The 16,799-nt window shown below is 36.3% G+C and overlaps 1 protein-coding gene across 1 annotated transcript in view; it reads right to left on the bottom strand.

Moving 5' to 3' along the window:
• Positions 1-1,866: 1,866 nt before the first annotated feature.
• Positions 1,867-16,799, bottom strand: part of TRPC6 (transient receptor potential cation channel subfamily C member 6) — a 78,973-nt gene continuing 64,040 nt past the window's right edge. The window contains exons 8-12 of the mRNA XM_058829287.1: positions 15,875-16,070; positions 14,386-14,589; positions 8,504-8,587; positions 5,869-5,944; positions 1,867-5,084 (exon numbers count right to left, since the gene is read on the bottom strand). Of these exons, the coding sequence (XP_058685270.1) occupies positions 4,933-5,084; positions 5,869-5,944; positions 8,504-8,587; positions 14,386-14,589; positions 15,875-16,070 (712 nt within the window). The 3' untranslated portion in view covers positions 1,867-4,932. The remainder of the gene's footprint in view (positions 5,085-5,868; positions 5,945-8,503; positions 8,588-14,385; positions 14,590-15,874; positions 16,071-16,799) is intronic.

Raw genomic sequence — 16,799 nt, 5'->3', positions numbered from 1 at the left:
AAGAGAAAGCACTGGAAATTTGTACTTTTTGATCCCTACTGCACTGAGATATGGTGACAAGATGGTGACAAGAACAGAAAGAGGAACAAGGAAACTTGGCTTTTTTGCAAAAATGAAAATGAGAACAAATTAAATATTTTGAGGTACTCATGGTAACCAGGGAACAAGAGAACAAATTAAATACTTTGAGGTAACTCATGGTAGCTCACACACAAGGGAAGAACAGTGTATGGGATTCTCTGGCCTTCTAAGTGTATGGAGATTAAGGTACACACCTCAGTCTTGATTCATTTCTCTTTTGATTTGAGCTTCTGAAGCACAAGCAGTTTTCTAAGCACAAACTTTGTGAATTCTATTTTCCACAAGCCAAATTAAAATTTAAGCAGGAACATAAGTGCTTAGATAGATTATTCACACCACACAGTTTCTAACAAATTTTAAAAAGCGTTAAATATTTACATGAAAAATTAGCAATTTATACAATAAGGACAATTTCTTCTGTTCTGTAAATGAGTACAGTTTCAGATTATGTGTTTTTTAATGTAGTAGCTATAATGTTCAGATACAACTTTCAAGCCTGAGGGAAATCTCTAAGAAGCAAATGCAAGATTTTGTTATACTAAACTGCATTTTGGGACACAGCAGTCATGAGAGCACGTTCTTAGTAAATTACAGGATACAGCTGCTACAGCTAAAGTACTGCCAAGATCAAGCTATATATTTTAAGCTTTGAGAACATATTATTGAAAATATGTGCTCACTCCAATGTACTAAAACATGGGATATAAACTTCTCTTTATCATAAAGGTCCTGGCTTGTCAACAAGAATTTAACTGCCACGTGCTCTGTAATAGAGTTTTTCTCACGTTTCTGATAGATTTGGTTCATGTGTGGTTTTGTTTATGCCTACCCACAGTAACACTAATGAAGAAGGAAAAAATGAAATATTGGTGCAGAGTAAAGAAGAACCCTACATGGATCATCCCTGGGGGATGGGCTGGATTCTTCTGAAGGCAAGTTAGAGCTTGCCTCTCTCCGTGACTGTCATCAGTTCAAGCACTTCCAAGGAGATGATCATTGGCCGTGGTTCATGGCCTCGCAGTGTTCATGAGCTGCAGCGCTGGTTTCTGACAGGCTGGGGCTTCTCACACTTCAACAGAAATGTTGCTAACAGCTACAGTGGCTTCTTCAGAGTAACAGGAGATAAATGGTCACTTCTACTATATGACTCATGTGGAATATTTGTCTACCTTAAGATGATACAAAATCATCTTTGACCAACCTTTGACCACTTCTGTCCACTGAATACAAAGATTAGACAAGGTCAGTTGCGTAAGTCTTCATGGCTGTCATCTAAAATCATATGAATCTATAGATGCCACTTTTAAAACCAGTAGCATTCATTGGCTTGGCCTGTCAGTGCTCTAAAATATGCTGTAATGCAGCAGATTTTTACCTGGAATGTTGGAATTTTAATTTGAAATCCTGTAGCTTTTTCTCAGCATCTGCCACTGTAAATCTTGGGTACCTTAGGCTTGCATGATTTGTCTCTAATAACACTTCCAGTCCTCCATGATGTATAAATCCTTTTCTCAATATTTAGATGTGATTCTGTTTCATCCAGAATAGTGTGAGAAAACCTTGGACAGACATTGATTTGGATATTTTCTTACTTCATTTTCTTCTCTTCAGTTCTCAAGTCCTCTCATACCTTTCAGTGAAAGACATGGGTGAACAGAAAGGAGATTCTCAAAGGGATGAGAAACCTACTCACCATATTTCATAATTCAAGTTTAAGAAATACTCAGGGGAAAAATCATATATAAAGGCAATACTTCATAGCAGGTATGGTTTAGGTGTGGAAGCTGCTGCTACAGAAACGGAATTGCTGAGCTCAAGTAATTAACAAGATTTAAAGAAATAATTAAGTATGTAGAAAGAATATCTTGTTATCCTAATGATTCACAAAAAAAATCTGGAAATACTTCCTCGTCAAATTATTGTTTTATTAGAAACCAAAAGCAGAACTATGTAAGGTGAAAATTATCTGTTACTGCAGACGTTCTGAAACATCTAGCATCAGACACAGTCACAGGACACAAAATACCTGGCCTTGAGTCTAATTAAATATGAAAAGACCCTTGTTCCTTCTTTGAAATGTTTTTTTTTAATATTAGTGATTTTAGAAAATGAAAGTTTTTTACCATATCAGTCTTCCCAGCAGGAGCAGCCAGAAGTTCCCAGTAAAATACCAAAATGTTCATACAATGGATCACGAAGGCATTTTTAGTCTGGTACATTTAATTTTTTTAAATCAGGATAATATATTTGGTACTGTGCTCATTTTAAATACTACATTGCTTGTCACACTACATTTGGCAATAGACCTCTTCAAATATATATAACAAATTTTTCCATGAGTAATAACTACATATAAAATATCTTCAATGATTAAAAAAATCCATATGTATTTTCTTCGTGAAATACAATATATACATTACAATCTTATCGTTTTAAGGTACATCAAATTTTGGATTTTAACAAATTCACAGTGTACATTTTACCTCTGTCATAAAAATCTTCACTTTAAAAGTGCCTGGATCTCAAACTGTATGTTTCCTTTCACTGGGTTTACGGAGAGTGAGGGTTTACCATCAACAAGCACTATAGCAGATCCAAATTGTGTTTTACAATGACCAGAAATTAAGACTTCTGATTACTGGAAGTGAACATTGACTGTCCCTCTTACCTCAGATTCTGACCAAGAGATTTTCTGAAGAGCTTCTCTCAGATGGAAGACGTGCTTTGAGCAGCACAGCCTCTAACACAGCCATTCAGTGGAGCTGAATGAACCACACACTGTTTCAGAAAACCAGGCCCAAAATGCTCAGGTGGAATTCCAATTCAGAGGCCAATCCTGGCCAAGAGAGATGGCCAGGAACCATCCAGGAGCCAAAATGCACTGAAGTTACTGTCACACTGCCTTCCAGCATGAGGTCACACCAATCACCTGTGCTCTACTACCTTTGGACCTCACTTTCCTTCTTCTCCCTCAGATGAAGAAGCCTTAGAAGGTTCTAAACCCTGAGTTCTTTACACCTGAGCCCCACAGGACACACATTGCTCCCCCTAACCCATTTGTGGCTAAACTTCTGTGTCAAGCACTTCCTCCAAAGCATGACAAACACTCACAGGGCAGGCTGACCTCAGTCCCCTACCTCCACCTGTCTCCAAGTGATTTCTAAACCCATTGTAATATATGTTTGGGTTTTTTTATCCCTGAAAATACACAGTGATTCCATCAACAATTTTTTTTAAAAAAACTATCAATAAATTCAGCTGGAAACTAATCTAGACCCATTAAAAATAACCTCCAGCCTAAAAGGGAGAGGCAGAAACATTATAGTACATTCCACAGTAAGTGAGTTTCACAAAGCTAATTTTAAAGCAATTGACAAGTCTTTTAAAGTCTTGTTTCATACAGGTCTTTTACAGGTGTGTTACACCTTGTTACACCTTGATGACATGTTATAATTTTTCACAGCCCTTTCACTAATCTCAAAAAAAGCTTAAAGAGAAGCAGAGATGCCCAATTTAATGTATGTTTATAACACTTCCAGAATTAGTGACCATCCAAAGACAGAACCACAAATTACTGTATTAACCAAGGGAAAAATTACATGGAATTTATGTGGTTTCTATCTGGAAAGATTGAAACCAGCTGACTGTCCTGCATGGACATTGTTATACAACAAGCAGCCAGACAGAACATGGGATATCTCATCTGCAGTTTAACCAAAAGAGACTTTTAACTACTGCAGTGGGCAGGGTGAAAGTGTTGGAGCTTTCCTTACCACATGAAGATTCTTCATCAAAAGTCCTAAAGAATATAGCATGAGAGCAGAGCTTTCACCAGTGGAAAAAAGGATGAGGGATCCATAGATGAGATTTCATGACTTTTTGCAACAAGATTGTTTTGTTTGCTATCTATATGTCTGAAGAAAGTTTAATCATTTAAACAGTGAGACGTAACATAGAGAAACATGATCTCCCATGCATGGCATTCCCAGAATTCAAGGAGAGGTTGGCACGTAACATTTTAGTGTCTTCCACCTTACATAAAAATGTTACATTCAAACCCCTAACCTGCAGTTTGGGAGGTTCAGTTCAAGACAAAAAAGCTGGAGAACCTGGGAATTCTGAAACAGATTGGAACATCAAGGGTTAATTATTTGGATTAAAGAAGGTTTTCTTCCAGCCTCCCTGCCTCAGAAATAGTTTTTCAATAAATTTGGTGGAAAATACTTATTTTTTAATGCACGAACTCCCATTGGAACCTAGGTATCTCACAGGATGGTCCAGTGCTGACAGGGACCAGTAGGGAAAAGTACAACACAGTGCTCTGAGTGTCCTGATATCTACCCCTACACAGAAATGTTTGTAAGTTTATTTTAATACCCTACACATTTTTAAGACAGGCAGTTAGATTTTTTTTTTTTTTTGCTAATTTGGAATGCCGGAAAAATTTAGTAGCTTTTGATATATAAGCCTGAACTTTTCTCTTTTGCTTCATTAAAATATATGTAAGAATGTTTATAAAAGGAAATTTTCAAAAAAAAAACAGGTAACATAGGAAAACTTTAGATCTATGCTTTTAATCTTTCTTGACTGGGATTATCAAGATTCCACTGGAATTCTTAAAGAGGTAAATTGAGTATTTAAATTATCTCAGATCAACTATTCTTCAGCAGATAAAGAATAAATATCTTTACTGACGTGGTAGATCTAGAGGATTTGCCACTGTGTTTTTTCAATAAAGACTTGGAATGATTTAATTTCTGAATCTTTTTTAGAAATGTGAGCTAGACTTGAGGAAAACAGAAATATGGCTTTAAGTGAATTGTTAACATTCTGTTGTGTATTTTATTTCGGTTATCTCTTGCTTTCTTCTTCCTTAGAGTCAAGTGACAGTTTTTCCCCAAGTTTCCTTATAAGTTCTGCCAGATCTTCAGAATTCTGAGATTTTTCCTCAAGGAGTTCATACCGGAGACTTGAGATGTCCTGTTTAATTTCCTTCAATTCACCTGCAACAGATTTTAAAAGATCACAATATTAAGAAACAAAATTTTTAAAAGCAGCATATCCAAATAGCTCATAATTATAATGGTTTTTTTTCTGTATTTCTTTGTTGAAACAGAAGAAGTACATATGCTGCTGGTGGCTGGTGAATCATAGGATATCTGATTTGGAAGGGACCCACAATGATCAGAGTCCAGCTTGTAAGTGAATGGCCCACACAGGGATTAAACCCAAGATCTTGGTGTTATTAGCACCATGCCCTGACCAGCTGAGCTAACCTCAATGGAATGGTGTCTTGGAGATAGGAATATGAAGATGCAGTTCAGGAATCAAACAAATCTGAAGGCAAAAGTGTGAGAGACCATGAGTTCACAAAACTCACATGCTCTGTTTAATGGAAGATGCTGCTCTGTTGCAAGAGAGATCATAGAATCGTAGTCACAGAATCATTTAGGTTGGAAAAGACCTCTAAGATCAATGAATCTAATCATTAATCCATCACTCCCCAGCCCACCAGATCCTTAAGGAACTAGATGATCTTTAAGGGCCTTTTGAAACTAAACTATCCTATGATTCTACTATTACTAGACCTAGCAACATGTTTTAAAGCTTGTCAGATCAGTGATAGTTTCTAATGGGAGAGACAGAAATCACATCACCTCTTCAAGAGTATGATGTTTTTACTTCTTGCACTCATAAACATGTCAAGTGGATTAAGTGTTTTGGAAATATGTAACTTTAGTTTGTTTTGATTCTCTGATGAAGCATACAATTCATCAACATACTCACCTTCATTGACTTCATCACTTTCCTTATCTATCTGAGCTTTCAACACGTATCTTTTAATGAGACGCTTCATGATTTTCTGCAGAGAGGGAAGTAAAGGGGAGGTGCGGGAAGGTGCGAGAAGGGGAGGTGCGGGGAGGGAGGGAGGGAGGGAGGGAGGGAGGGAGGGAGGGAGGGAGGGAGGGAGGGAGGGAGGGAGGGAGGGAGGGAGGGAGGGAGGGAGGGAGGGAGGGAGGGAGGGAGGGAAGGCAGGAAGGAAAAAATTATTAGTCGGACTAGTATTGCTATGACACTTCAAAGTAAGAGCTCTTGTCCTGGTTTCAGTTGGGGCAGAGTTAATTTTCCTCTTAGTGACTTGTACAGTGTGAGTTTTGGGTTTAGTTTGAGAATAATGTTTTAGTTATTTGAGAATAGTGTTTTAGTTGTTGCTGAGGAGTGGTTACCCAAAGGCGAGGACTTTTCAATGCCTCAGGGTCTGCTACTGAGCAGGTGCATGGGAAGCTGGGAGGGAGAATGGTTGGGACAGCTGAACCAAACTGGCCAGAGGAATATTTCATACCACAGAGCATGATGTTCAGTATAGAAACTGGGGGAGGCCTGGCCTTAAGGGTGATCACTGCTCCTGTATCTCTCCTTTTCATTACTACTGCTACTACCACTACTACTATTTTTTTAAATTTAAATTAGTTAAGTATTATTATCTCAACTTGCAAGTTTTACCTTTTACGATTCTCCTCCTCATCCCATGAAGTTGGAAGGGACTGTGTGGGGGCAGTGAGTAAGCAACTGTGTGGTACTTAGCTGACAGAAGGGGTTAAATTATGACACCTCTGTTACCTTCTGTTGCATTCAGATACTTCAGTGTAGGACTTGACAGGTTAAAGAAATTGAATGTAAAAATCTCTGCTTTCATCCACAGGTGGTATTTAAATTTATTTAAATTTAAATATGTACGTATATATATACTTGAAAGTTAGAGAACTAAAGACAATCTTATGAATGTTTTAATTCACAAATCTTAACCTACTACTGGAACCTGTAAGAACTATTAATATGGTTACACCTTTGATCTCCAAGTAAATGTAGCCATCTGGCCTTCATTGCTACCCAAAGATGACAATGACCCGGCTTAGCAGAGCTAATTGCAAAACCCTTTTGTTGTCAGTTTATTTGAATCCATTTTGATGTATTTTCTAAGTCATGTTTTCCTAGTGTAGGGTTTGCTTAGAGAAAATGGGATCCAAAATTCTAAGTCATTTAAGTATCTCAGCTGGGACCCATTTAACCAAAGACAGATACTTTCTAATGTAAATACACATATCTGTCACCTTTATGTCCTTCTATGGATAAAGTGAGCAAACCTGAGAGCACAGTTCATCTGAGACAACTAAACTGATCAAATACCTCGTGCCATGAGAATGACCAACCTTTCTCCTAACAATAAGGGGAACCTAGGCCAGCAAATTTATTGTAAATTTTACCTTTCCAGGAAAAAATTAATTCTGGCCCTGATTCTCCCATTAGTTCAAATTACTTAAAAAAGATCAAGTATTCAAGTACATTTTAGTATGTGTATTTCTGCCTTTGGGCTTAATATTACTGTAGCTTATGACAACACAATACCTTTTCCATTTCAAGATACAAAACATTCATAGATTTGTATTTCTGCTTTTGTCTCCACAATAACAGAGCTGACCAGGGCTGGTTTTGAGGTGAGTCATCCCAGATTAGTGGTCCCATGCCATCACTACAGTCACGCTTGCAAGGTCAGCAGCTGTACAGTTTATTATAATAATCCAAGAATGTTTCAAATACAAAGCCACACTACATATTTATGGGGCAGATTTTAAATCTTCTTTTCTTTTAAATCTTGTATCTATCCCCGCATCATAATGAAATTGGCTGTGAAAAAGTCTTTGGACTTTTTGGAACACACTCGTGTAGACACTGCATAACATAAAAGTGGAGCAGAGCTAGCCTGCCCAAGGGAAAATCTCTTTTTCTGTCTTGTGGTAAATAAAGTATACTTGTTTTCTGTACCCTTTTTCCTTCAAATTATTTTTATATTGCCCAGGCAGCTCTTGCTTCCTCCTTTCCACTCACTTTTTAGCATTGCAAGAAAGAAAGAAGCGTCTTTGCTTCTTTCTCAGAATAGCTGAGATTTATGTGGACTGTGCTGGGTCTCTTTTACTTAACTGCATAAAGGCTCATTGCAGTTGTTTAGGAAAAAAAGACTGCATTGATAGGATAAAGGCTGACAGATACTTGCATTTGTATGTAGAGGTGTGCCACGATAGGCTGATCTGCTTCAGCAAATGGAATGGGAAGATTTGGGGTTTATTTTTGGTTTTCTCAATTCAAATTGAGGACTCAACTCTATAATTAAAAACATTTTTTTAAAGCACCTTAATATACTGCACTATAAGGGTACTGTTTAAGAAAAAAAGAGGAGAGAAAAACACCCTCAAATTGTACTGCAAATACCTAAACCATTTCATTTATTTTTGATATATACAAGGTCTGTGGATTTATTCTTGATTCATGTTGTTTAGCATAAATTCAAAAGCGTCCTCATGCCATCAGTCTACTGCCAGTTCTACTACTTCTTGATTTTATTTTCAAATAAACTGGTTTTTACCTGGTATTGTCTTGGAGGATTGTTTAAACTATTTAAGTGGATTTCATCTGAGCTTCTTATACTCGACTGCTTCCTTTGATCAAGCTGAAATGGAAACATTATTTATAGTACAAAATAAATAGAAGATCAATATGTGTATCTCATGTATATATCCTTTGACAAAATCTAAGGCATCACAAAATGGGAACTGTGACTTAAGCTGAATGAATGGGCTGCAGTAAGAGTGTACAGAAACTAAAAGCAAACTATATTACCTTAGGTAAAGAGCAGGGCTTGTTCAACAAGCAGTAGCACAAGAAATATAAATCATGACTGATCTGGATGAGGAATAAGTGGGACTGTCACTAAATTTCAGTTCCCTGATATTACACATGGTCTAACAAAAACATTACTGTTTCAAAGGATGGGACTATCAGCGCAGTGTCTCAAATCCTGTCAGATTGCTTTGTACTTCCATGGAACCTCTCTATGTTGTGTCCTAAGACATCAAGCATCTACTGATGACTGGGGCACTTTGAAGCCTGTAAATACTCTGTGGGATATGGTAGGATATCATCTTTTAGGGACAGAAATAGGGCAGGATTTGATGCTTACTCAGCTGTACACTGGGAATAATTTAAATACTATTAGATTTTGTTTAGCATTCCATAGAATCAGAGAATGGTTGGTGTTGGAAAGGACATCTAAAAACAGGTAGGCCAATGCCCCTGCCATTTTCAGGGACACCTTCTATGAGATCAAGCTTGTATTTTGATACAAAATTTTATTACATCTATTGATAAAATATATTCATTAGCAATTAATATAAAGTGTATACTGGATTTGGGAATTTTTTTGTTATTTCCATTATTTATCTATTTAGACTATGTTTATTTGACTAAGCAAAAGTAATGATAAAAGTTAAATAGTGTAAAACATATAAAACAAAATTTCTCTTACATATTAATCTACATGTGGATGGAAATTAATGATGCATAAGAAGGGTAAGTTACATTTTTTTCATGCTTAAATAAAGATACTTCAGATAATTCTTAATAAAAAATAATGGCTAGTGAGTTTACACAATCACTATGCAATCACTATGTTTTTCAGGATTTTAGAACTAATTATACTCTCTCTTGGGCCTCATCTGTAATACTGGATTAAAAGAGGAAAACAATCTTCCTGCTACTTCAGCTCCTGGATTTCTCATTTTCACCATTCCTAGAAATAATATAGTAGAACAAGAGTACGATCACGCTTCCTCTGAAGCAGCAGAGGGAAGTTGCTTTGGATATTTACTATGTATTTTATTACATATTTTAAAAGCAATGAGTCGTTCTGGTTACCAGTTTCAAACTTATGTTACATTCGTTCATCTCAAAAGTTAATCCATTGCTTAATTAGAATTTGATTTTCACTTGAAATAGCAAAATTGGTAATACATGACATGACACTGCAAACTTGTAAAACCAGGCTCACTGCAACACCTTTATCTTAACCTACACCCTCCAGCACATTTTTAAGATAATAATTAACTTTTAATTAGTTACAGAGGGTACCTTGAAAGTTGGCAGGTAACTCAGAAGTGTGTAACTTTACAGATCTAACTCATTAGATCTTTTATGTGTACCAGTAACAGGACACAAGATTCACTGTAAATTGCTGAATGACCACTTGGTGGCAGAGACTGCCAAGATTTCATTATAACATCTAATAACATTTGTTAACTCTCTTTAAGCTCTCTTTAAAGTCTCTTTAAGCTTCCTGCCTAAGGCTTTTTTCTTCCTCCAAAATCAGTACTAGAGTACACTCAGCCTGTCACCTGACAGGCTGAGTGATGACTGACCTAGAATTCGTATTTTTAAGTTAACATTATTGAACATGAATAACCAGACGAGAAATTATGTAAATGAAATAAAACAATTATATAAATCCCAACAAAAATAACTCTTCTCCTAGAATGCTGTGTGAAATATGAAATGCAGGATACATAGATCATTGCTCTTTGAAAACACCTTCATCTTTAAATTTGCCTCTCATTTTGTTATTCTCTTGTGTTACTTAAAATTCAATGCAATCAGAATAGCAATTAAATTATTGTAGCTGCTTAGCACTTTATTAATGTCTTAAATAACAAGCTGCTGTCAACTTGCAATTCCAAAAGATTGTACTTTCTTGGATCCGAAGGGAGGGTTCCCAGAAAGTGATTCAGTTTTTGCTCCTATAACCAGATATAACTTGTGAAAATTACAGAAACACTGTTTTACACTAGGAAAGTTAAACATAACATATTTTTCTTGTTTGAGTGAGGGCTTAAAGCTACTTCAATAAATAGTTGTCCCACACTTATTTTCTGAAGGACCATGTTTAAAGAACAAAATTTAAATATATCATCTCTCACTGCTGATTTTTAGCTCTGGAAGATGAACAACTTCTGTACAACTTGAGCAATAAATTTCTCAATGCCAAGGCAATTTTTAAATTTAGAATAGAAGTAAAAGTAGGGTTTTTCTTGAAACTCTCCTTCATTTCTTTCTTCCTTTTATTTGAGTTTCTCACTCGATGTCTAAAATGCCAGTTCTAGCCTGAAACAAGAAATCTATGGATTTTAATCTACAGCCTGAAAGAAAACATCTTCACAGTCTTTAGATTATATTAGGTATGTCTCAGGTAATTAATTTCTGGTGTACTTTGCTTTGAACACAGCTATGTAAATTACTTGCTGTTTAGCACTGACAGCATCTGGCTTCTTTTTCTGCTAGCAATAATCAGAGCAGAACTGGATCTAGGAGTAGAATATCCTTCCCTCCTTCTCACCCTAATGCTTGTCTTCACACTCACTCTGCAGCTGCTGCTGCTTTTGCGCTGAGAAGATGCAGGCTCTGCAGCAGAACAACCCACAGGCTGGGCTTGGATCAGTAAAATCGAGTGTGTCTTAACATTATTGGGCACTGCAGTGCAATGTCTTCCATCAGTAAACTCTTACTGTCCTCACAGGTAGGACTTACATCAGAACTACCTTCTGTCTTCCTAGGCACAGTTTGGCTACTGGAATGGCTTGGGCACAAGAGGTTTCCTACTTAGTGAGGAAAATTACCTGAATTGGTATTCTTGCCATTCCTGAATTGGCCTCAATACTCAGATAAGCTAATTTACTAGCATTTTATTTTATTATTACATTTTACTAGCACAAACACAGCCATCAAGTTTTGGGTGTGGTCTTGCCAAACCTTTCCTCGTCTTTACACAGCTCATTTTATTTATAGTAGCTCCCTGCACAGGTAGCTCCTTGCTCAGCACTCACAGCAGCATCAACCCCCTCAGCAGTAAATGAGTCAAAAGTCAAAATCCCAAAAGCCTGAGAGTGCCTTTGAGAAGATGCCATGAAAGCCTCAACAATAATTAATCATCAACAGTGGATCAAAAGGTAAGACAAAACCATTTCAGTTACTTCTTGTAAGTGCACAGGATGGAAACATCTGGTAGATTCAGATAAACTCAGCTCCACAGTATGTGGCAGCCCAAAAGGTAAGTATAAAAATGTAATCATCTGCCAGTCTCTGCTGCAAAACCTGAGAAATTAATAAATATGACCCAGATGCTTTATGTTTTTCAACGTAAAAGCTTTTTTTTTTTTTTTTTTAATTTGATTTGCAGTTTTATTGCTGCTTTGGCTGGGGAGTAAGCACATTTCATTTAGGATTAGTTATATTAAAATCAACACTGAGTGTAAAGCATTAATATTTGAAGACTTAAAATTAACTCAGGGTTAGGAAAAAATCTGATGAAAATGTTTGCATCCCTACAGCTCTCTTTCAGAGGGACTGCTGTAAAAGCTGACAAACCTGCCACTGTTTTATGTAGAACTGGTAATTATTACACTTTGCACCTTTCTAAAAATATGCTAGAAAACATGAATTGCTAGGTTTGAATGGACTGATAAAAATATATCTTCTTTCCTTAGGCTTTATAAATGGGACTTATAAGAGTACCTGTTTTATGGGAACATAAATTTCATGCTAAAAAAAGTCATTAAAACAAGCTTGTAACCTACTTATGTGCTTTTCAGATTCACAAATTGAATTAGGCAAAGAACCATTTATTATTTTCCACCACCATTAAATTTTAAGTTTATATGCATCTCCTCAAATGTGCAGTATTTTAGTGATGATTTTATCACTCATAGAAGTTTTAAAATCAAGTTGCCTCAGGCAGCTTGGTGAAAAGTTTTGCAAATGTCAGATTCATTAAAAACCTGAGCAAATGCAGTGCCATTTCTATGAGGTCTTAAATACATTAGGATTAGATTTCCAAATAAAATTATCTGTAAAACACTAGAAAAATAATAGAGATTAGATATTTGAACTTAATGACAATTTTGGCTTTGGTGATAGTGTTTGTAATACCTATATTTGTTTTCATAAACTGTATAAACTTACCCAGAGGCACAGGATTCTTCCCTACAACTCCATTTTTTCCTTCTAAGATTGTGAACATTTTTTCTCTTTTACTCTTCAACTAATAAGTGTGAAAAATGTGCTGGCTACATTTGCAACAGAGAATTGACAGATGCACGTAAATTCTTTATGGTCCCCAGTTTAGTGACTAATGGCTCTTGACTGCAGACTCAAGAACTCCCAACCTTGAACAGGCCTCTGCTCAGACCACAGCCCATTTTAACAAAGATCCTTCCACACATAAATTTCCATTAAAGAAAATTTTGGTTTACCACCATGACAAATCTTTATTTTTTTTTTATGTTATCATATGCTCACCTTTTTACTCACAACACCTGATCAGCTGCCTTGCACACCTCTTCTTCCCTAATATGTTACAATAGTGCTAGAATAGTGCCAATCTTTACATTTCCAATACCACCTAACATTCCATGTTCTTTGAAAGCAATTGATTTTATTTATACCAAGACAGTGCAGGAAAAACACACTGGCTACAAGTCCAATGAATCAAATCAAGTGCATTTTTACTGAAGCTGTGTAATTAAACAGGTAACAAAATATTTTACAGTAGGGGCAATGCAAGGGGCATTTTCAGTGGAAGCAGAGTCAGGCTGCCAAGGGGGAGCTAAGAAACTGCCCAGGGATATGAAGGTGGCATTGGGAAAGACAAAGCTTGCCACACATTTGCAAGGGCAGTAAGAACTTCTATTGCTGCAGCAGCAATGTAAGGCAGAACAAAGAGAATGCAGGCCTATTGCTCAGGGAGAAAAGGGATTTAAGTGACAATTGGATGAAGGTAAGTTCATTGGACCTGAACTTTAGCAGGGGTTTTTAAAATTCTATTCTATTCTATTCTATTCTATTCTATTCTATTCTATTCTATTCTATTCTATTCTATTCTATTCTATTCTATTCTATTCTATTCTATTCTATTCTATTCTATTCTGTTCTGTTCTGTTCTGTTCTGTTCTGTTCTGTTCTGTTCTGTTCTGTTCTGTCCTGTCCTGTCCTGTCCTGTCCTGTCCTGTCCTGTCCTGTCCTGTCCTGTCCTATCCTGTCCTATCCTGTCCTATCCTGTCCTATCCTGTCCTATCCTGTCCTATCCTATCCTATCCTATCCTATCCTATCCTATCCTATCCTATCCTATCCTATCCTATCCTATCCTATCCTATCCTATCCTATCCTATCCTATCCTATCCTATCCTATCCTATCCTATCCTATCCTATCCTATCCTATCCTATCCTATCCTATCCTATCCTATCCTATCCTATCCTATCCTATCCTATCTTATGCTATCCTATTTTCCCACATTACTGACTGACTTCAGCATGAATTAAATATGTTGGGAAATTCATCAGTAAAACAGGGAAATAATAAAAATTAAGTTAAAATTGGATTTATCTTCTAAAATTATCAGTCAGTACATACAGGATAAAATTACCTTGTTCATCTCTGCATCTTCCTGAAAGCTTTTCTTTTGGCACAAAAATGGTTTAGAAATACATTTTTTGATTCTGATTAGAAGATACAGCAAAGATTTTGGGCTTGGCACTAAGTTGAAGGGTACTGGAAGAGTTCTCCCTTCTTCAAAGTAAGAAAACCAAAGTTTAGCCCTTGCAAATTTCCATTCTACATCAGCATCATCCTGTAAAACAGAAACACAGCAGTTAAGACACTGTTAATACCACTTTGACTATTGAAGATGCTCTAGCTAAATTTTATGTGTGTTTTACGTGTAATTGGCTGAAGTAAATCTCAAACAGGTAGATCAAAATCTATGAAAACCAAAATTTCCATGAATGGATATGTTCTTATTAATCCATTTAAAATAATGCAATAAACATTTTTTATTCCAGACTGAGTGCTAATTAGTCTGCAATACAGGATCACAATGACAGACTCTATTTAACTAGTCTATAGACTCTGTTACTTTAAATATGAACTAAAAAAGGTGATTCTTACCTAATTCCTTCCATTTGCTGGAATATATGATTAAACCAGATATATTATCATCACCATGGTTTATGTTTATCTTTTATGATCACCAAAACATTCACTTTATTTCTCCCCGTAAAATTTGAGGGTTTTCTGCAGAAAGTAGTACATCAGTTCGAGGTCATGACTCAATATTGCTGTACCTGTTTTTAGAAGCTGTTTTTCCAGTCACTGTATTTTTAATGCTCCAAACCTGATCGATTTGACCTGTGGCCTCCTGATCCAGAAGAATGTGAGCATCCCTATACAATGTGTTGCCCTTGCTCTAGCTCGACAATGCTACAGCCCCCAATCAGAGCCCAGAATGTGGGACCAAAGTGGAGTCAAATCTGAGTTTGCTGCTTTAGCAAGAGGATCCCTTAGGAAAGTCTGGGATGGCCCAGCTCCTGGAGATCTGCTTACTTTTTTCCCAAACAGTGATAATGATTTAGTCCTCTGTTTTCCATGGAATGCAAAAGGTCCTGCTGGACTTCAGTAGCCCTGCTGATTACTTTGCCAAGTAATGTTTTGTTCACTGCAGAGGTCTAGAGCAACTCTTGTTTCAATGAAAGAAGAACACAGCATGTTGGAGACCTGCCTGCAAGGTCGAGGCACAGGAAAGAGAACAGCCTTGCAGCAAGAAGGACATTTCTCAAGTAATTACAAATGAGGCAAATGAAAGATTCACAAAGTCACATACTGCTCAGGAACATAACACAGTTCACCAGTAGTTTCTTATTCCAGTCTGGAATAAGTCTGCAAGCACATGTAACCAAGTAATTGCCAGGTATTTTATAATAAAAATGAACAGTGGAATTAATACTTTCTTCTAAAATATTCCAAAGGCTTATGTGCTACTTGTCTTAAATCAGATGTCAACAAGAAAATTTTCCAGGAGCCTGAGACAATTAGTGACAGTAAATAAGGTGACATTTTATCATAAATGGACTTTTTACCTCAATTTCCTGGAATGAACTGTTGATCATTGCGATAAGCATGTTCAGTAAGACGATGACCATGGTAACATTATAGACTCCATAAAGAACATAACCAATATTTTCAATAAATTTGTGTTTATAATTGATGACAACTGATTTAACTTCTGAGAGTCCAAATATGGCCCAGAACAATGTTTTGAAACTTTCTTCAACACTAAAAGGAGAAATTGGACACATGCATATGTTATTGAAGAAAAGCTGTATATTCTTATTGTAGAAATTGCCAGTTAACATTTTTGTGTAGTGTACAAATTTTTCCGATATTATAATGTTGAACTCCACCTCAGTGCATGAAAGTAGACTGTCTAATTTCATGGGTACAGGCTGTTTCATAACACAAGACTCCTAACATTTAGGATGGACAATAAAACCATCTGATTGGCATCAGATAGTTTTGGGAATCATATATCCATTCTCAACCCAGTATTACAATGATTCACTTGTTAACTAACAAGCCAACTTTAATCTACATGCTACAAGGTTGCTGTTAATATGAATGTAAATTTAAAAAATAATTATCTATAAATACTTTATTTAAATTGCACCATTAGTTCACCTACTGGAAATTATTTTACCATTAATATGATAAGTATTCTGAAACTTTGAAGAAGACAGGCAAATCATCAGTTTTCAAAAGAATTAGTCTTATGGACCATAATCTTCTGGTTGATTTTTTACTATTATACAATTCCAGGGCAAAGCCATGGCATGGGAATAGTGATTTATTTTTTTTTTTTCAGGTTAGTTAATTTAAATACATGTATTTCCTCCCAATCAGTTTATAAATAAATATAAGTCCAAACCTCTGAGGTACTTTTTCCTATCTATCGCCATCTGTTTGAAGACTTAATTTCTCTTGCTTTGATAAAGAGATCTCAGTTCC

The sequence above is a fragment of the Poecile atricapillus genome, chromosome 1, assembly GCF_030490865.1.
Source record: "Poecile atricapillus isolate bPoeAtr1 chromosome 1, bPoeAtr1.hap1, whole genome shotgun sequence".
Taxonomy (NCBI): domain Eukaryota; kingdom Metazoa; phylum Chordata; class Aves; order Passeriformes; family Paridae; genus Poecile; species Poecile atricapillus.
This window is presented reverse-complemented; position numbering and strand designations above follow the sequence as displayed.